The sequence below is a fragment of the Rattus norvegicus genome, chromosome 6, assembly GCF_036323735.1.
Source record: "Rattus norvegicus strain BN/NHsdMcwi chromosome 6, GRCr8, whole genome shotgun sequence".
Lineage (NCBI taxonomy): Eukaryota > Metazoa > Chordata > Mammalia > Rodentia > Muridae > Rattus > Rattus norvegicus.
In genome coordinates, this window is record NC_086024.1 from 29,016,025 (window position 1) to 29,038,409 (window position 22,385).

The following is a 22,385-nucleotide window of genomic DNA, read 5'->3' on the forward strand; positions in this document are numbered from 1 at the left end:
GGTTGAAAAGGGGCTCACACAGAAAAGAAGACAGGTCAGGTGACACAATTAACTTGAAAGCTATCTCTTCAGAAGGACCCAAGACTAAGACTACCAGGTAATTGGAAAAAAAATCAGAGAAACGGCAAGATATTTGCCTGAAATGAAGAAGATGCACCTTTGTGTTTTTCTTTTTAGAAAGCCCAGCCAATGCCACCAGTAAGTTCTTACGAAGGTTCTTACAAAGTTGTGCATCTAGATGCGTTGAACTGAAATCTCAGACCTCTAGGTTAAGACAGTACAAAGAAGTTACAAATAAAATAAGCATTGGTCTTACCTTCAGTCTCATGGGCTCTAGGAAATTCTAAAGCCAGGCCCTCCGGTTTCAGGGGTGTGCTTTCTAATATGGGGACCAGACCTATCAGTCTGAACTTGAAATAAAAAATTAAGTCAAATACGCAAAGATTCTCAGGGAAACCTCTCTCTAAAGAAGTTCTTTGAAGGCAGAGGAGGATATGTAAATATGATACATATATGAGAAATTTTTTAATAATTGATTTGATTTTTTAAAGGACAGTATGACTAGCAGAATCTGAGTGGGAAGACATTTCAGAACTATAGTTGTACTGGAGGCTCGGGATGTAGAATTCATGGAGGGCGTCAGAATCTTCAGGGAGAAGAGCAGGGGTGTGGGTGACGTGGGGAAGGAGAGGCAGATAGAAAACAAGTTAAAGGGGGAAGCAATTAAGGTCCTGGGGCCCTGGAACTTCACGAAGAAGTCACGATTCCATTGGTGACACAATTTTGACAGGCGATTGTGTGTGTGAGTGTGTGTGTGAGTGTGTGTGTGTGTGCATGTGTGTGTGTGTGTGTGTGTGTTTAAGAGAGACACAGAGAGACAGAGAGAGACAGAGAAGGAGGGAGAGAATTCAGTCGATACCACTGATGCTTGAAGCAGTTCCCTTGCTGTAGGTTATCTTCTAAACCTATAGAGATCAGAAGTATAACTCTCATTCAGTGCAGTAAATAAACACATAAATAAATAAATACGCATCAGGGTAAAAGTCCTGTTTATTGATTTTTGATGTTTGGCATCAACCCGTAAACAGAACAGAAAAGCTTTAATCATTCTTACACAACCTTGACAAGGTGAAGAAGAAATATAGCTGCCTCGGGATGGTAGTAGGATGAGTCAGGAGGACAAGAGAAGGTAACTAAGAACCCGGCTGGCAGTAATTCTCTGAAGCTTGCAGAACAAGCAGAAAGAAAAAATAAAAACTCCACCTCTTGTAAAGTTCAAATGGTAAACAATTGCAAACAAACAGAAGACGTTTTTAAAACCAATACAAGGGCTGGGAGTGCGGCTCAATGGTCCGATGCTTTTCTCGAAAGCTCAAAGCCCTAGACATGCTCCCTAGCACAGCCTAAGACTTAAATTCAATAAAAATCAAGACGCTTTAAAAAACTGACAATGGCTTATTGCTATACTTATAGAGTAATGCATCTCTCAACCTTATCAGAGAAGCTGCTATTTGTGGTGGATGGTGACTAACATGGGCCGAGGTATACAGAATAGGAGACTGAGGGATGTTCAGCCCTAAATGAGACCTGGGTATTGCATCCACTCCTCTCAGGGCTCAGAGATCATTGAGGAAGAAGAGGAGGTAGGAAGACCATAAGAGTCAGAGGATGGATGGCTACAAGGAAAGAGTATCCTCCAGACACAGCGGGGAAGCTGCCCATCTGAATGAGTGGTGGTCATGACAGCACACGCAAGCCTTATGCAAACTCAAGCCAGGTCATTCCATCATGGAGACAGGAGGTAGGCGCAGAGGCCCACGCCTGGCTAAGGACATGTTAACAACTGATCGCTTCTGGGAGAGGAAGGTTCTGTTTTCTTTAATAGTGTTGGGCCTGGTAAGTGGACCCAGCCCCAGTGGAAGGCCACAATATTGAAGAATATATGTGCAGCCCAAATTGCACTTGATTCAAAAGAGAAAAGAAAACAAACCAAAACCAAAACCAAACAAACAAACAAAAACCAGAGGGAAAGAAGACACGGGACATGGATGGAATGATTGGAAAAGGGAAGTTGAATGGGAGAGTAGTTAAGAGGAAGCAAACACAATCAAAACAGACTGTGAAATTCTCAAAGAACTAATAAAAATAAAAGATCAGACAATGAAAGCAGGTGTTATCATCTCTCTTACAAGATCATTAATGTGGAAAGATCATATCTTGAACAATGTGGGCAGCCACTTAAATAAATTAGAAATCCTCACAGATACACCTTTTAGGGTGTGGCACTTGGTTGGAGAAGCAGAATTTGGAGACCATTCCCTAAAAATTATTATTATAAATTATCCTTCCTTGCTTTGTTCTTGTATAGATTGCTTTGATGTCCTAAGAACATTTGCTCGAGTACCTGTTGTGGTGCTGTGTTAATTATCAGAGAAGCTGAGGTAAGGCCAGTCTCAGGGTAGAAGCATAAGACACAGGATGCTAGGCTGGGAGCCCTTCTTAAGGAGAGGTAAAGGCAAGGGCAAGATTCGAAGTTCACTCTCAGCAGAGCATTCATGGTGTATTTGACCAATTGATTGAAACTGTTGGTGTAGAACCCTCAGAGAGATGAATTAGGGGAAGAAGTGTTTAGGTCTTGGGGGCTTAGAGACTTGACTTGGATCCTTTAGGTTACTAATATTCTAGTCAGGCAGATAGAATTACTGAGTTTCAAGCTGAAGGGATCCTTAGGGACAGGACTCAACCTTTTATTGTACAAACAAAGAAAGCCTGACCCTGATGGAAATAGGGCTGAAACTCAGTCCATCCAATTGATTCTAGTTCAGTGCTGAATCAAAAACCCTCTGGGGCTGGAGAGATGACTTGGTAGCTCAGGGATCTGTCTGCTCTTAGGTTCAGAACCCACATGGTGACTCATAACTACATGAAACTTCAGTCCTGAGGGATCTGATGTCCTCTCTGACCTCTATGAACACTAGGCACACTCACTCTGGTACAGAGAAAATAACATGCAGACAAAACATCCTTTCACATAAAATAAACAATATTCCAATTAACCAACAAACAACACTTCCAAACTTAGACACCATGGTCCAATCAGGGCACCGGCATTTTTCACAGTCTACTATGGGTCAGGCACCGTCCTGGTCATGTGCGCTTGCCGTTTGATTGCATCCTCAAGGCAGCCATATTTAAAGTAGATTATATCCATATTGAATATGGGCAAACTAATGACTGAGAGACTTTAAATCATTTTCCCAAGGCCTATAACTAGCAGAAGTAGAGCCTGAATCAGCAACAGTCTGTCTGACCTCTTACATAGTGGCCTTTAAGGTTTTGGGATCATGGCTTTGGTTTCTAGCTCATTCTTTATGTCCTGTTGGTTAAGAGAAGTTAAGGAGTTAAGATGAATATCTTCCTATAGTAGTGATGAGGAAAAATAATGATAACCATCAATATCACCCACATTAAAGGAAACATGAGGCAGCCACTGTGTGACCAGGCCCTTCCCTCTACTTCTCTGCTCCCCTGTGGCCCCTCAAGGTGAAAGCCTGTGTATGGTCAGACTATCTTTCTTAATTAGAAGGGACCTCAGGAGTCCCCTCTTAGCTCCAAGATATTCTGAATGAAATAAACAGGAATGAGGAGAGAGAGAGAGAGAGAGAGAGAGAGAGAGAGAGAGAGAGAGAGAAAGAGAGAGAGAGAGATCTTCACTGACTTTAAAAGATTTATATAGACAACATCCCAAGGAGCTTATGAAATGTATTTTTCTATTTTTGGGTGGAGGAAACTGCCAACAAAAAGATAGCGCTCGGCTACAGAGTTTCATTGAGATTGAAAATACTTTAAGCTGGGTCTCTGATTGATAGTCCAGTTGCACAAAAAATAAAATTCATATAAACATCATCTCTCATATTAGAATCGGAAAAAGAATCCATCCTCCAGTGCATTTTGAGGAGCTCCAGTATCGAGGTACTGCGTTACTAAATATGGGAGCAGGCTTCCCATGCTCTCCCACACCCAGAAAGAGAAGCAGTAATGAAGGGAGCCTTCAGATCCAACACTCCTCCAGCAGTTTCTGCTGGACTCTTGAGGTTCCTTTGTGCCTACATACGTGTCATCTTCCAAGAAAAGGGGTTCCCTGCCTTCATTTCACCCACTCTTTCCTTTGCAGCTCAACTGTCTACCACCTCAGGCCAGCACAGAGCCACTGCTCCTTTATTTGGAAATTAACACACAAGACATGGGGCAGTCTTCACTCTAACAGCAGAAAGTATCCCCAAGAGTCCTGAGCGAGAAGATGCAATCGAGACTCTCTAGGAGCCCCACCCAGTCCGGACAAAGACACTGATCCCAACACAAGACCTCAGTCCTCCCCAATACCAATCCACACCTTTCCTTACCGTAGCAACCCATTACATGTCTTGAATTTAGTCACTCTCTTGTATTAATGTGGACAAGTGGGAGAGGGGATACTGGTTGATACTGATCTCCTCCTGCACAATCAGATAAGACTTCTGGAAGTCCTTCTCAAACCACATGGCTCTCCATTAGCCACAAAACAACAGTAGAAATCTTCACCCAGTGATATATGCTATGTGTCCCTGCAGCCATTTTCCCTACCCATCTTTCTTCTCTCCATGTTTCCCACACTCCAGCCAAATATTTTTTCTGCACTTATGTTCTTACTTATATATACTGGTTCTACCAGTGGTTTTTCTCCCACTTAAAGACACAGAGTCTAGTGTCTGGAGAGGTGGCTCAATAGGTGCGGGCACTGGCTGCTCTTACAATGGGCCAGAGTTTAGTTCTGAGCACCTATTGGGGAAGCTCAAAACTATTTCTAAGTCTAGCTCCAAGGGCCCTGGTACCTTCTGGTTGTGATGGGCACTGCACTTATCTTCACAAAAGTGTGCTCACTCTCTCCCTCCCTCACCTCATCCCTTTTCCTCTCCTCCTCACATACATAATTTAAAAATAAAACATATTTTTTTAAAAAAAGAAGATATGAGTTCAAGAGCTTTTCCTAACTTTTCAAAATGATTGGTTCATTTTAAGTGTATGGTGTTGCCTGTATGAATGTGTGTGTACCAAGCGCATACCTGGTACTATCAGAGGTCAGATCCCCTTGAGCTGGAGTTACCAACAATTGTGAGCTGCCATATGGGTGCTGGAAATAGAACTTGGGTACTCTGGAAAAACAACAAGTGTTCTTAATTGCTGAGCCATCTCTCTAGTCCCTAAGGTCAAGGTCATTTTCTTTATGGTTCTTCAGACATGGACCTCCAGCCCTATCCCTGGTTTCCCAAAGTGTTTTACTCCTTGTGGTGTCTGTGCTACAAGTTGGTAACTCAGAGACCAGGTTGCTGCCCTGTTCCTGCTAATGCACCCAAGGGAGAACCAGTGCTTATATGATTACAAAAATAATCAGCCAGTTCGAGGAATCTGGAGTCTGTGCAAATTGAGTTAAGGATCCAGCCACCTGCTTCTCTGCCCACTAAGGGCTCTTCTGGGTACCTGACCTACACGACACAGACAAAGCTTTCCCGACCACAGTTTAGGAGAAGGACCCCACAATGCTAAGGAAGGTGTCAGGGAGAACACTGCATAGGAGTCTGGAGACCTGGCAGCTGGTTCTGACTTTCGACACTTTTGAAGGCATCACATCAGTGCCCCATCTTGACAGTCTACTTCTCCTGAGAAGCAAAGGGTTGTATCATGTGGCATGGCCAGTTCTGAGTCTCGGGTTCCAACCCTTTTTCTTTGCTATAAATTGAGGTTTAGATATAGATTATGTAGTGAGAGTTAGAGAGCATTTTTCCAAATTCACGTAGGCCATGCTGAAATGGTTCAACAGATACAGCGCACTGAGTCTAGCATTGATGCCCAGTCCTTGATCTGTTTCAGAGGCAACCTCACACACACACTTCATCCCCATTTTAACCTTAAATTACTTTCATCTACTTTTAACATGTTGCAACTTTCTCATGGAGCAACACTGTCAGCCTCAGAAAGGGTTCTGCTCTTTCTTCTTCACCGTTCTTCATGATAGACCGCTAGTTCACTCGCCGAGTTGGTAAATTGCACTGTGCAGAAGAAAATCTTGGAAAGTACCAGGAACAGTTTAAGAAGATTGAGCCCTCGTTATCTTGTTCCCACAAGGGAAATCAGGGTTGTGAGGCGTCTCTGCTGCAAAAGGAGCAGCAGCTACCTTGTAGCATCATTGTAGCATCAATGCGGAAGTGCTACAAGCAAAATTAATGCATTGCAGAGAGTGCCTGGAACAATAAAACCCAGCCATGATTTTTATGTGGACAGTAATCCCCAGGAACGACTGCTTCTTGTAGGTCATCTGGCCTGTGCCTCTAGAATCCAGCTCGTCTCAGAAGGAAACTACTACAAGTGTGGGACCAGTAGGGGAGTTCCAGGGCTTTCTCTGTGGAAAAAAGTTGCACATTCACAGGACTCCATCCAAAATGGAGCCAAGGAGATTATTGAGTTCAGCAAAACCTTCCCACCCTGTTCTGTAAACGGAAAACTAAGAAAGCTATTGTTTCTGCCTAAAACCACTTAGCTAGTAAGCAAGGGAGATGTCCTTGGAAATAGATTCTTTGATTCCTGTTTCCTAGATTATAAAAACAAACAAACAAAACTACCCCATGACTGAAGAAGAGAAAGCCAGTTAAACATGAAACACTAAGGTTATGTCTTAGTGTTTTCTTGCTGTGAAAAGACACTGTGAACATGGCAACTCTTATAAAGGAAAACATTTCATTGGATCTGGGTTACAGTTTCAAAGGTTTAGTCTGTTCTCATTGTGGCTAGGAGAATGGCAACACTCATGCAAACATGGTCCAGGGGAAGTAGCTAAGACTTCTGTATTCAGATCCACAGGCAGCAGGAAGAGAGAGAGAGACTGAGAGAGTCACCGGGCCTGGCTTGGATGTTTAATAACCTCAAAGCTCACTTCCAGTGACCTTCCTCTAACAAGACCACTCCTACTAATCCTTTCAAACAATGACTGCCTGGTGACCAAGCCTTCAAATTTATGAGCTGATGGGGGATGTTCTCATTAAAACTACTACAGCTTAGAATTCTGTCCCCAGAGATTATCAAAGCCATGTCCCTGGTCACCATCCACCTCCTCCAGGCTGGACTGACTACCTTTAAAGAAATGTTAGGAGGGAAAGAATGAGGTTGGGTGTGAGCATAGAAAGCCGGGCATCTCCCAGTTCGTTGCCATTGGTCTTCGTGCCTTTGCATGGAACTGCTGCTTGTCCTCTTGCTTGGATAAATCTTCAGAGTCAGTTTCCTTTTCTCTTTCCAGGCTCCTTCCTCCTCCTGAACACCTCTGCAGATTCCAAGCATACCATCCTGAGCCCCTGGATGAGGAGCAGTAGTGAGCACTGCACGCTGGCTGTCTCAGTGCACAGACATCTACAGCCTTCTGGGAGATATGTTGCCCAGCTCCTACCCCACAATGAAGCTGGAAGAGAGATTCTTCTGGTGCCTACCCCGGGGAAACATGGGTAAGTCTTTCCTAAGGTCCAAATTGATTTTTTAGAAGGCGATTTGGCTTGGGAATGCACATTTCCAGACTCTGACATCTACTTAAGACTCACAATTGTCCTTTAATAGGGAGGTCCAGATTGAACCATTACTGCTAATATCCCCCAGGTAATGCCTCAGGCCTTGATCTGTGGGTTCCCCAGACTGCCCTGGCTAGGGCAGTCCTTCCAAAGGCCAGAGGACCAGCTGTCAGACTGGGCACTTAATGTGTGGATGTTAAAGATATTCATGCCCTGAGGTCCAGATGGAGCCAAGGAGCAAACAGCTAAAGAGAATGTTAAACAGCAGCCATGAAATCAATTTAATATGCCAGACAATAGGTTTTATCAGCAGAGCAAGGGCAAGGAAGGGAAAAGAAAATAGTGCAACCACCCAAGCAGATCCTATGAGACCATGAGGCCTGAAAATGGGATTCGTCAGGGACACATCCCACTGTTAACAATCAGAGATTAGAAGAGAGCTTTGTTCTAGAACTTTCCAGATGTGCACAACCCTGCAGCACCCATTCTGGAAGTGTAACTTGCTTGCTCCATGATCCCTCAGGCTTCTACAAGGAATGGCATGGGAAAGAAACTTGAACTAGGCAGCTCTGTCTGCCATTTTCTCTCCATTCCTTTTATAATTTTATATATCATATAAATATATCATATTGATATTATATATCAATGTCTATCAAGGGCTCAGCTCTGAGTTGCCACATATTTGACCACTTTTCAGTCAACAAGGGCAATGGCTTGAAGAGAAAGATTCTGATTTTGGAACTAAGTTCAGATTGTCATCCTCCAAAGAAGACAACTTTTGAGGAGAGTCCCTTGTGACTGATGCCTGTCACCCATCCTCTGTCCCCGTGGTGTGCATACATGGAATTTTGACTATTGCTTTTCCAACGAGGCTATGAGGTTTATTCAGTGCTTCCTTTGAAGTTAGTTTCTCATTCCATGCTAAGGATCCGTCTGTATCCAGTTGTATCTAGAAGGACCACACCATGCAACGCCAAGAGGAATGAAATCTTTTATTTGTATTTCTTAGTTTAATTTATTCTTTCATTGGACATGGCAAGAGTGTTGTAAACCTGAACTCATAGGAGTTCAGTGATCACATGCACCTGATCATGGCAGTTAACCCCCTGGCATGTCTGGGAGAGGGGTTCCTGAACCCCAACCCCTGGGTGAGGAGTCACTGACAGTTGATAGTTATAGGGGAAGAAGAATCACTTCTCTTTGGGGTATGTTCACTTGGGTGTGGTGTCCCCATGTTGCAGTATATGGCCCCATAACACCTATGTGCATATAGGCAGTACCATTTGGACTGGGGGAGAGGGGAGCAGGGAGGGAGAGAGAGAGAGAGAGAGAGAGAGAGAGAGAGAGAAACCAGAGAAACCAAAGAGACCAGAGAGACCAGAGAGACAAGATAGAAGTGCTGAGAAGGGTATGTGCATCGGTAGGAGTCTATGAGGACTTGGAGGGAGGGTATGCAGGATAGATATGATCATGACACATGGCATTCAATTAGTATTGACATTTAATACCAGTAAGGATGTTAATCCCATAGCTAAACTCACATCCATCTTTTTGCTTCTGAAGTGACTCTTTGGTTCCCTTGCTCTATTCTAGTCACTAGAAATAAGGAGTGTCAGGTGCCTTGGCTGCCCATTGTTTTGGACAAACTGTTCTCAGGCACCTGGGCTTTTGTTTTCATCCTCATGTTCTTTCCTAGTAGAAATCCCAAAGGGAAAGGCCTCCCATCCATTGGCAGAGCAGGAGCAGTGGTGACCTCAGAACATGCCAGTTTTGTGAGTTGATTAGTTTGACTTACCATAGCCTCAGGCAGTTTGCCAGACACCAGAGAGTGCATGTTGAAGCTTCTGGACATTCAAACAATGAACCCCTAGGGTTCTGTGGGTTGAGGCAGAGAATCACTGATGTCATAGGTGACTAGACTTTGAGATCACACTGTGAGAGAAGCCTACGATACCCACGGGTGTGAGAGGACACTGACACCTCCCACGTAGCAGTGCCAGTATCATTGTGGATCCTCTGTGGTGACTACCAAAAAGACATATTTACCTCAGAATCTTCCCATGCTCATCATAGCTAAGTGGACTCCAATTTAACACATGAGAACATGCACAAAGATAGAAGCAACAGAAAGTGGTATTATCTGAACTAGATACTACACCCATCCCCTAGTTTGTAGTCTTTCCAGTAAAGCTAAAACCTACTGGAAAGTGAGACTATTTGAGTGGAGAGTAGGAGTGAGGAAGGCTGGGAAAGAGAACTAAGGTAACAGAACCTTGCCAAAGACATTTGCTTTCCATCCTCTCCTTCCTCAAGATAAACAAACCTGGAACCATGTGATGTGAGTATCTTCAGGGGCAGCCTTCCCCTCGCTGATGATGAGGCCAGGGAAACCACCCTGTGTAGATGGACCATGAATTTCCTTCCAGCAGCTGTAGCCATCAAGCTCAAGATTCACCCTACTGCCTAGTGTGAACTCTCTGATCACCAGGGAGCTGCCCTCTGCAAGGCATGATCTGAGACAGGAGAGGGGAATAAGGGTCGTGCTGAGACAGATGTAGTGATATGGAGCCCCATGTCTAGAGAGACTTTGTCCTAAACTGAAGAATCTCACACAAAGGGATGTTCTCCCCATCTCTGACAGAACCATTGTAGACTTCAATGATGTACAGGAATGATTCCAACTTTAAATTAAAGATGCCCTAGGCCAGCTTCTTACTTCCAGCTAGATCAATATGATGGGGGTGTGAGGTGTCAGCACAAAGGACAATCAATAGCCCATTCTACTGCATCGAGGAGGTTTGTTCTCCTGGGCATCTTAGCAAACTACTTGACACAAGACCCTTGTCCAGCAAATCAGAGAGCTCTGTGTGTTTATAAGTTAGATCAGAGTCTCTCAGCTTCATGTTACTGACATTTGAACTAGAAGACTTCTCTCTGTTAGGTGGGGCTGTCCAGTGTCCTTTTCTACAAGTACCACTGGCCTCTACTAAACTAGATGTCATCAGAACATTAGCAACCCTCCTGGATATGCCAATCAAAAACACCCCCAGATATTTCTCTAAGTGTTCTCTCTCAGTTAAACATCCATGTTGAGAACAAGTCACTTCTAGAAAGCATTGACATCTGTACAGTTATGGGAGCACTGTAGAGCTGAAAGAAACTATAAGATTTGTCTAGTTTCAAACTTCTCAACTTCTAGCTGTAGTAACCATGGCCAGGGAATGAGTAAACCTACTTCGTGTTATATCACAAGACCTATTTTCTCAAGTTGAGTGTCTGGAGGCCTGCATTCATGACAGTGTGTCAGTCACTGTGGTTGGTCATGGGTTACGATGACATATTAAGCTGAGTAATAACGGCTAAAATCTATTTAGCACCTCCTAGCTCTCCTGACCAATCACTGCTGTACCCCTGACATGTGTTTTGTTACTTTGTACTCATAAAAACACAATGAAATACATTATTGCTGTCATCTCTCATATTGCAAATGAAGACATTCAGTGAAGCCAATTAACCTGTCTGAAGTCAAAGGCTGAGCAGTTTGGCGGTGTTCTGAACCCAGCAGCCAGACTTCAGAGCATTTCCATCCATTGCTGTACGAGCTTAATCAGGTCATGGTAGTTCAGCAGGAAAATCATAGTTCGGCTGCTGTGCTGAATGAGAAATCCTGAGTTTAAAATCCTATCTTGCTATTCGATGATCAGCATTCATACGGTCAGAGAGCTCTGGGTATTTGGAAGTTAGGTCAGGGTCACAACAAACATACAAGATTAACCCCATTGAGGACAGTGTTCTGGCTTCAGGCAAATCCTGTCTTCTTAAGTCTTCATTTCCTCATCTGTACATAGGGAATGATGCTACTGGCCCCGTCCACATGCTGCTGTGGGTCCCTTTCAAGGATGGGACTTTCTGCCTACTGGGTATAATGCAAGTGTCAAGGGCTATGTTTTATACCCTAATATGGTCTGTTCTAATAGAGATTAATCTAGTCTCAGCTTATGGGCTCCTTCCAGGAGAAGCCAGTGGCTCATATCACTGAAAGGTCACTCCCTCAGAGAAGCAAGGAGGATAAGTGACAACTTGGCGGTGTTGACTGTGATGATTGCAAGTGGAGCTGACTCCTTCTCATAAGAGGAGATGGTAGTTTGGAGACAAGTCACTGGGAAGTGATATTCAATGTTTTCTTTTCAGCCACCGTGGAGGGAATAACAAGAACCAAGTGAGCTGGGGAAAGCTAGACTCAGAGGAGCAGAATGAAAAGTCACACCCTCCCAAGTCCCCACGGGTTCTTGAGTCCTGCTTCCACAGTGGCCGCTCAGGGGACAGCAGCCTGCCTAGAAGCACTGGGAGGCAGAGGAGAGGGCATCCGGGGCTCACAGTCACTGCTCTTTTCCTACTAGCTGGAAAGCAGTAGGACATGAGCAGCAGAGTCTGCCAAGACTGCCTGGCTTCGGAAGGGGTCTCCTGGGTGACAGAGAGATGAGGGCCCAGTCTGCTAGCACCTAGCCAAAATGACTACAGAAGCAAGGAAAGAGACAACCAGGGCTGTCCGAACAGCTCAGGTCTGGCTGACTACCAGTAGGTAGAGTGCATCGATAAAGCTACACATGAGCGGTCACTAAGTCCTCGTGATCAGAAAGAATATAAGGGAGTTGTGAGACGGCATAAGAAAAATGGCTCACATTATGCCCCACTGTAAGAGACACACAATAATGCTAGCTCCTTTTCTACATAACTATGTTTTCCAACAGTGGAATGTGTGCCTTTCCTGTGAGAAGTGACATGGCAAAGCCAAAGAACACATGACCATGGCTTTCAAGGAACATCCAGCCCATGAAGACAAGTCAAATGGCAACAGCTATATCATAGAGATAGTAAGAGGCTTAGCCAGGTCCTGCCCGGTGAGCTGCCTGCTGCACCATGCTGCCCTGGTGATGTGTTTTAGCATGATAGATCCCACTGCGGCAATCAGCTGTGCATAGCTCGGTGCCCTCCCGGCTTCTGGAATACAGACATAAGGGTTTGTGGTCTAGGAGGCTGCAGAAGAGAATTTCCTGGGTTCTTTTTCAGACATCTCTTTTGAGTCCTCCTGCTTCTCTAAGCACACAGATTTCTCCGGCAGCCATGACTATCTGGGGATTTTATTATGTGTGACCAGAACTCCACAGTGTGTGAAGGGAACAATTGGTCCCCGGGGGCATGAGAGTTGCCAATCACTTGAATTGCTAATACTTGAAAGACATAAATCTAAAAGATATGTTGATATTGAGCTTTGGGTCCAGCAAATGTGGCAGGGGCATCCAGTGCCAACATGCCTGTTGTAGAAGATGGGAGGGTTCTGAGATAGCCCTCTATGCAAAACCTCACTTTTCTGTAGACATTAACCCTAGGCCTAGAAGACACTGAAGCCCAGAATCTCCCATGAGTTTCTATGTGGGGAAGCTGAAGCCAATTGCATGATGTGCTATTAGAGGTCACACTGCACACTTATGACAGAACAAGGACTCACCACCACACATGTATCCAGGAGCTCTTCCATGTTCTTTTATGCCATCTCCTGACTGAATAGCTGTGACAGGAAATGCCCTAATCCACTTCCCTCAAATGAAAACCTGCTCAAGTGAAGATGGACCCAGGTCCAAGCTGGAGGCCACTTTTGCTTAAGCAAATCAGTTCTGACCCAAGACCTCAGCTTTAAACAGTTGGAGTCATACAAGCCAGAAGATGCACCAGGGTAATGGAGCACAAAAAGAAATGGTCACTGAGAGGCATGCTCTTAGCCCTAATGCCTTCCACAGCTTGCAGCGTGAGTAACCACAGCTCTTTCCAGCTTTGGTGTCTGACTTCCTCTGGAGGACATCACAGGGATCCTCTGCTACCCTCCAAGAACCATTCTGTACCAGTAACCCCTTCTCCAGAGACTGCCAGACTGTTGGGCAACAATCAGTTGTTCTCTTCATCTCTCTGCCATTGGTCCCTCCTGGCTACCACAGGGGCAATTCTTACCTCTTTCCCACGGGGGCCTTCCCTCCCCATTCACACAGCACATACAACCTTAGCTTTTCTTGGAAGTTGATAGGCCAGCATGGTCCCTTCGAGCTGATGGAGAGATGTCCCCAAGCAAGCACTCGAGTGAACAGGACACTTGCTTCAGAAGACGGTTACTTTTCCAGAGTTGTGCTGGGTTTAACTTCGGGCTTCCCAGGGCACTGTACCAAGTGTGGCCAACGCAGACCTCTCAGAGCCCTTAGCAGTCCACATCCTACCTACGTTCCCCTCAAATCCTGCCTGCATGATAAACGAGATCAGGAATACAAAAAAGGTGATCATTTATTGCAATTGATGCCCTCGAGTGGCAGTGTCACAATGATTTAATTTCAGGCCCAGCTTTTTCTTACTTTCAAAGTCATTCACGGTGTCAGCCTCCCTCTCTTTCCCCTTGGTCTGAATAACACACTAATAAATATACAATAAGGGCTTTAATGTCTGGGTGATTTACACTAAAAAGAGAGAGCCATTCAAAGGCTTTAAAGATAATTTTTAAAAGCCTTAAAACTCACACCCTGGCTTGTCAGAGACATATTTCCTGGATACTCTACCTTAGTCACAATCATGAGATCAGAGTTCTCTAACGCAGGTGCTCATGGGACACAGAGTCTAAGTATTCTTGAGGCTTGCTGTCCACCCACGACAGGGAGCTTGATTGGATCTCAGTTTCTTAATAAGATGACAATAATTACCTTACCCTGTGGCTCATCGTGAAGCTCAAATAGGACGTGTAGAACCTATGCTAAACTGTTAGCATCTGTGCAGCTGTCTGTCCTCCTAAGGGGTCCAGGGCTGCTCCTGCTCCAGGCTCACCATGGTTATGGGACCTAAACATGATCAGATCTAAGATATGAATTGATTTTCCTCATCCTTAGCATGACTGATTAGGTTATTTATGGTGGAGCAAGAGTCCAATTGGCTGTGCCTGGCTACACCATATTTCTCACCATTTTGGGTAATAATATTGAGGCAATTTGCAGCATGTTGAGATTCTCTGTAGGAACTGGTCTGTGCTCCAACATGGTAGATCTAAAACTTGGATAGCAGAAATCAGGGCCACGCCTTTCCAAAATCTGAGTCCTCTCTTCCGTGACTCACCTGATTTATTCATCTTTGAATGGGGCATGAGCATGTGTATTTTTAGAAAGCTCATTGGGGACTCCACTCTACATCAAAAATTAAGAATCATGGCTATCATCTCAGCTTAATTGCTTGATCACATAAGCTGCTAGATTTACATAACCACTTGACTAAGCATTACAGAGGAAAGAAAAAAAGCTGGGAAGTGCGCAGTGGACTAGTGTAAGTCCTTGTTCCGCACAGGCAGACAGACTCAAGATAACACTCTCCAACTGCAGCCCAGGCTTGACTGTGCATCCCTCAAGCTGGGAGAGCTAGAATGCACTTGAGTTGTGTATGGGATTTGTCTTCCACACAACACAAATGCTTCCAGAAGGATTTCCAAAGGCACAGGACACTAAGAAACTGAGAATTCAGCAGAGATTAGAAAGAGTCCGTCCCTGTTAGAGTCAGAGAAAATCTCTTTCATGGATTTATCTAGCCATAACTATCTATACCAAACATCTGTCCATCTACCATGTAACCGTGTGTGTGTGTGTGTGTGTGTGTGTGTGTGTGTGTGTGTGTGTGTGTGTGTGTATTACTACTCCATCTCTCCATATATTCATGTGAATACTTATCTATTGTTATATACATCCTTTTCATATATCAGAATGCCGTGTGTGCTGACCCTCATCTGGGTCCCAGCTGCACTGCCCTGTTCTCTTTGTAGGAGGCAGACGCACACAGTTCATCGTTACAGTGACAATCTTCTGCACCTGTGCCTGTTTGGTTTACCAGGTGCTTCGGCATCCACTAACCCATTTCTTCTTCACTAGGATTTTCACCCTGCACATTATTCTCATTTTATAGATGAGTAAGCTGAACCTAGCGAGGCGCTGTGATTTGTCTCTAGCCGTGGACAGCACAGGGAATACAGTTTGCTGGGTTCATTTTCTTTTGTCTTGCTATCTCCCCAGAGGGCCTTGCAGTTAAGTCCTGGCCCCGTGCCTCGCTCGGAGGAAAGAGAGAGAGCTGTTCTCATCCATTAGGAAAAGCTCTTCTCACAGAAACTCATCTAATTCTGAGCCACAGCCTTAAGAGTAGAGACCTTGGCTTGTAGATCTTTTACTTCCCCAAGCATCTGGCATAGTGGGTAGCACATGGTGTGGTTGTTTAAATCTCAACCCGCGCCCGGATAAAGTACACCAAGCCAACATGGTTGCACCTGGAGAGGTTTAATGAGAGAAGACAAGAAGAGAGGAGAGGAAAGGAGGCCGGCCATGAGCATGTGGTGGAACGGGGAATGGGGAGAGAAGGGACAGGGAAGAGCAGAAAAGAAGAGCAAAGAGAGTAAGAGGGAGCGGAGGAGGCTCCTAGCCCCCTTTATAGTCAGACACAGCTGGCTGTTGCTAGGCAACTGTGGGGCGGAGCATACCTGGCTGTTCCCAGGTAGCTGTGGGGGTGGAGCTTAGATAGAATACCAACACATAGTAGGCCTTCAGTGATAGTTCTGTAGATCAGTTTCAAGGTAGCTCCACAAGGCAGCAGTTTTCAAACCTGTGCTTTGGACCTAAAGTTAATGTTAAGGCTCTGTTGGAGATCAAAGAAGAATATTTAGTCAATGGGATGATGACAAGTCATGTCTCCCCGCCCTCCACCTACACTTTAGGATAGATATGTATTCCTCCCTGGGACTAGGAGGCAGCTGTCAAAGTGTTCCTCAACTGTCAAGGTTGCCACTAAGTACAAAGTACAAAGGACAATTCCTTTCCTGGCAGATAGAACTTTTACTCACGATCACTTTTATTGGCAGGCGTCATATATATATATATAAAATAAATGGGAAGACCATCCATTTCTGCCGACTTTGACCTTTGTGGTTTGACAGCTGAAGGCTTGTAGAAGGGTCTTTTGAGCTTGCTGCTTTTGTTTTTTTCTACTCTGCCCTGAATATTTGATGGACTGCGCACCAGAAGGATGAGAGAGTTGTGAATACTTGTAACCCCCTAGCTTGTCAGAACAGTATCTTGCCAAGTCCCATAATGATAAGTAGACATTGTATGCAAAGAGAAGTCAAAATGGATTGACAGAATCACGTCTCACCTCAGAAGTATTTACTGAAGCTCAGCGTTTCCCAGCAGGGACAAGAATATTAGAATAAATCAAGGAATTTAGGTGACAGCCCATTGGGAGCAAGAGATTCTCTCGTTCATTCATATATTCTGACAACAAAGGTCTATGAGTTTTTCTTAGCCTCAGCCACTGGCGTCACCAGAATACTGGTAGCTCTTGCAGTTCCTAGGATCTCACAGTGCTGTTTGATGTTGGGAAGGCGTGGATATTATAGTGCTATGGGAAGAGTTATGATGACTGTTTCACGTAGGTGGCATGGGAGTGCTGGTGGTCACCTGGCAAGATACCCAAAGAGCCTGCTCTAGAGGGGAAGGGGGCTGGTTAGGTGCTGAAGAGAAGTATCTAGCACATAGAGTAAGTCTGTGCAAGGGGACAGGCAACCTGAGGAGAACAATGACGAGCTGAGGCTGTGACATCCTTTGTGTTTGTCATTTAGAAACCTTCCATCCACTCCCTGTTCAGTGTCTCTGAGCTCTTACTCCGTCATGGGATTGTGCGGTAGCAAACCCATTAGCTGCCCACAAAGGCTACCTTAAGGAGCAAAGTATATTGGCTGGACCCATAATCACCCAGCCTGTGCTTGGAGCAAATGCCCTGGGGTCACAGCCGAAAAGAGAGGACCACCCTTCAGTCCCGATGCTGCCTTCATTTCCAGTGAGGACTCAGGTGCTGATGGATGATGCACAAATACAAGAATGTCTCCCCATAAAGCAGATGGATCTCAGAACAGAGACCACCTTTGTTGTCCTCGTTAGATTGACACAGATTCCCACTGTCCCTCCCTTCCCCCTTTGGCAGGAATGGGGAAAATGAGTTATTGTTCATAGCTCGACTACCCTTACCCTATTTGCACCAGAGGATCACATGCATTCTTCGGTACCTAGTGCGATAGCTTCTCTCTGAAAATGTCTTTTAGTGTTTACCAAATGCCATTGCGTACCAGAGGCACCAGTGGCCTGGAGATCCTCACACCCAGTTACTAACCTGCCCCCAGTGTTCTCTCCGGATGGCTTCTAAATTCTCAGACATAAAGGATCTGGCAAGGACCAAGGGTCTAGAGAGAGCCAACGCCTGTAGCCTGAGGGGACAGCCCTCTTCCATCCTGCGCTCTCTCCTTAATTTGCATAAAGAAAACCATTGGAGGATGAGACCATGGAGGAGGAGACTATGGAACTGCTTGGTAATCATTCTCCATTCTCCAGCGTTACTGTTAGGATGCTGAGAGATCTTTCCAGCAAGGCACAGGTATGAAGACTGCGTTGACCCCACACCATCCAATGCAACAGCTTACGCCCCAACCCTATGTGCCCCCCCAACACCACCCAATAACCAACAATAAACTATTTGCATACTCCCTATGGTATAAATGCAAACCTTTCTCTTCAAGGCAAAGGGCAAAATTCAAGAGTTGTCTCATACCAGAAACTGATTTGGGAGAGCCAGCAGACTGAGGAACAGAAACTATCAAGTATGGTGCCTGTACTGCTGGAGGCATGGTGGGGCTAATCACCAGGTCCCTGCTCCCTTGCTCCTACTGGGGTAGTTGCCCTCATCTCTCAGAAGCCAAGCCTGTCAAAATGGCATGATAATCACAGGCTTCTTTTGATTTGAAACAGTCTGGACAACTGGTAGTGATTGCTCCAGGGCTTGAAAAAAAAAAAAGTGCCGCAGCCCACATGGTAGCCCGGCTGGACTTACCATTCATTCCCAGCCTCAAAGCAAACCTCAGTTTCTTATTGCCTGGCCTGCTCCTGGGTGCTCCTTTCGCCTTCTGCTTTGTTTAGAGCACTGTGCCTGCATGCCTCACTAAACTCCAGGCTTTGGCAGAAATGCATTCTCTTATGGTTCAGAGCCTTAGTTAAAAGCTGTAGCCACCATGGGATTTCAAATTTAAAAGGCTTCACAAAGTCTGCAAACAGATTTGGTGCAGTGTTTACTCCTGAGAGAATTTTGCATCACTGAGCTCAGTGAATGAGCATCCCTACAGCTTTCAAATTACTGATCTTCCTTTGCCAGTGGGTAAGGCTTCCTTGTCGTTAAGGTTGTTGTTTGATTGTTTGGTTTGGTTTGGTTTGGTAGGAGACAGGAGGACACTCAGGGAAGGTCACAACTTCTTGAGATTAGGTTGGGTTCCAGACATGAGAGTCACTACAATCAACTGACTTCCTGAGAGTCAGAAGCTGTGGAAGAGCTGGGTCCTCCTGCACCACAGCTCAGATGCACACTGTATAATTGCTCCAGGGAAAGCAGTCTGCATTCTGCCCCCTCCGTGTGCCCACTTTCCTGTGTGCAGGTACACATATGTATATGAAGGCTAGAGGTCAATCTCAAATATTTTTCCTCAGGAGCCATCCACTTTGTTTTGTTTGTTTTTAAGATAGAGTCTCTTCACAATATGGCCTGTGACCTACCAATTAATTAGGCTAGGCTTGGCAGCCAGTGAATCCTAAGATTCAGGCTGTCTCTACCTCCACTGTGCTGGGATCACAAGCACATACCGCCATGCTCAGAGATTTACATGGCTGTGGGTATCCAAATCAGGTCCTCAGGATGCTGAGTAAATTCTTTGCCTAAAAGGTTCCGTAGGAGGAAGTCACAGCAGACTGAATTCTCTCCTGCTGTTAACTCTAAAGGGCAAGAATTGAAGTCCTTGAGCGTACCTTGAGAGACTCCTCCTGCAGGAAGTCTCTAAATGGACCAAATGGAGGTTGTGGGACCCGAGCAGGTGAATGGTGCTGCCCGTTCATCTACCCCCAACTGCTCAGTGGACACCTGCCCAACACAGGCTCATATCCAAGCTTCTCATCAACACAGCACCCAAAGCCTTGGTCTGGCTGCCCATCTCTCCAGCCTGGCTCAGCCCAGGTCCTTGGACTCTCTTCATCCAGATCAAACCACTCTGTGTTGCCCACAGAAAGCACAGAAAGCTTCAGCCCTCCTTGATCCTGGAGAGCAATCCTTCTCCTGCATCAAGTAGACCCATTTTAGCCCCTCTCCCACAAAGCTTCTTTAGAGACCTCAGACCCAAGCATGGCACATCGAGCTGTAGAACTGATTGTGCTTTCCTTTATGTGAACATTTCCCAGCTATTCCACATCTCTTTTAGTGTCCCCACAGCACTGGGCCACATTTATCCTTATCCATTAGGCTCCTTCAGAAAAGGATGGTCATTATTTCTCTTTATCCTTCTAGTGCAGCGCTCAACCCAGTGTGTGTTCAGAAAACGCTTATTAAATCAACAAATTCCTAAGTTAATTGGACCAGAAACTCTTTGAGAATAAAAACATGGTTTTAAGGAAAATAGAATGTACCAAAATCTTGTCTCTATTCTCTAAGAAAATACCCAAAAGCCAAAGGACAAAACAGAACAAAAGAAAACTCAGTTCCTTCTGTCTCAGAGACAAGACATTGCGTTGGCAGATGTGAACACGGTGACTGCTCTCCGGCATCACCTCTGCCCGTAACCTTGGCCAGATCACTCTGCAAGCCAATGCTGGCCTGTGTAAGCTGTGGAAATGGATCCTTAACATCCCCTGGGTGCTCTCTAATTGACTATACTGTGCTTACTTCCATCCTCCAGTTCTCTGGGTTATTTCCTGTATATTTTCTCCTCTCCAGTTCAGGAATGGCATATCTCCTTGATAGTCTTCCCCCCCTCATCCTCTCTCCTGTTCCTGACTGTACTGGTCTTTACATAACCACCTAACCACACCAACTCTTGTTGAGTGGTTTCTTTTTTTTCAGACAAGCTAAGCTGAATTCCAATTACCTTCTCTCCAGCTGTTCCTTAAATATTCCCTTCATTATTTTGTTTTTCTCTCCCAGGACTAAAATTCCTCCCTGGCTGCATAAAATTATAATCAGTATTCTATTAAATGTTTACCTACAGACCTCAGACTGTCTTCCCCGTATTGAGTTTCTGGTCTTCTTTGTACTGACTTACTCACCTTCCCCAAGGACTCTCCCCATACCTACCTAGTCATCCTCTTCAGAGACCTGGGTTGTTTATATGTCAAAAAGAAAGAAAGGAGAGGAGAGGAGAGGAGAGGAGAGGAGAGGAGAGGAGAGGAGAGGAGAGGAGAGGAGAGAAAATTCATACTTCTCAGCCATCTTTCTTGGTCAACTGTCTGTCACCTGCTCCAGCTTGGTGATGGTCTCTAGAGTTTGGACAGCTGGCAGCAACAAGTGCAACTGTCTATGACATGTGATTCAAGAAAGTCAGTGAGTGGCAAACCAGAATACTGATGGAAATAAAACCCCCTTAATATATATATATATATATATATATATATATATATATATATATATATTCATAACCCTTGGGTCCTGGCCTTGCAGCAGCTTCTCCAAGCTCACATTCTCTTGTAACTATATATGAGTTCAAGGCACAGTAGAACCTGAAGAGTATTTCAGTTGTGGCATCTTGAGGCATGAAGGAAAGTAATTGAATTCCACCTTGGAAGAGCCTTTTCGAGAACCAGGCTCTGACTTGCCTGGCCTCAGCCAGTAGTGTGCTTATCCAAGTTCAACTTTGACTCGCCCCAGCCAGTGGATTGCCAATCGTGTTGTAAAATGGATCACCTCTTTGCAGATCAGCTGTAGCTCCTTGGAAAAGCTTGATCGTGGTCATCCAGTGCTTCTACACCTCTAAGCCTCCAGTGTTTTTCCATACAGCAGTGGTAATACCTCACAAGATCACTGCCAACAATGACAGCCAGCACATACTTGCTGTTTACCATATTCATGGTACCGAGGCATATGGTTTCATTTAATAGTTTGATTCTTCTATAAATGAGTACCATAATGATATATGTAAAACTCCCAAGATAATACCAGTATCTATTAATTCCCTGTGTTCTCCTACCGTTTTATTGATCATTTGTTTGCCCCCAGAATCAAGTAGAGCAAGCCCACTTCTCCTACTATCAGACTTCGTCATCCCTTTGAGAATACCTTTCATATCTTCCATATCTACTTCTGCAGTAGTCTAAGTTTTTTCTATAACTCACTTCCAGAGTTCCGTCCTCCCCTCAGATAGGATCTTTCCAATGAACCCCTTCCCACTGAGGTAGCCCAAGCTTAGCTCACTGTTTTCTTGGCTGTGCCTTGGCCCCAGAGCCCCAGCCAACACTGAAGTTGACACCGTGAGGAGCAAGGAAGGCTTCTGAGCATCTCACAGGGACCATTTCTTAGACAATTGCATCTTTTCTTTCCAGGGGGAGACTCCCCAAGTTTCTCTCGCAGGAAAAGGAGGATTTTCTTGTTTGCCATCCCCGTTCCTCAGAAACATCTGATTCAAAAAGAAATGTAATTCCAGCCTCCATGTGCACGTCACCTCACTTCGTTTGTCATCCCTCAGGCCTGCCAGCTCTGCCCCTTTGTTCCCCTAATTGCCGAAGACATTTTTATACTGAGTCAATTGCATCAGGCTCAATGCAAAATGAATCAATTTGAGAAGGATATAAGCTGCACTCTTGTCTCAAGTGTGCGTTAACATTCAGATGAGCTATTTAAATGGGTCCAGGTTAGTGCCAGAGAGACAACCTCATCACT

General features: G+C 45.0%; 1 protein-coding gene across 2 annotated transcripts in view; it reads left to right on the forward strand.

The window, feature by feature from the left end:
• Nucleotides 1–22,385, forward strand: part of Alk (ALK receptor tyrosine kinase) — a 719,891-nt gene that overhangs the window by 384,594 nt on the left and 312,912 nt on the right. For both annotated transcript variants that reach the window (XR_005505446.2, NM_001169101.3), the window contains exon 4: nucleotides 7,328–7,529. Coding sequence is in view for 1 of the 2 variants with exons in the window: in NM_001169101.3 (NP_001162572.1) it covers nucleotides 7,328–7,529 (202 nt within the window). In the remaining variant the exon portion in view is untranslated. The remainder of the gene's footprint in view (nucleotides 1–7,327; nucleotides 7,530–22,385) is intronic.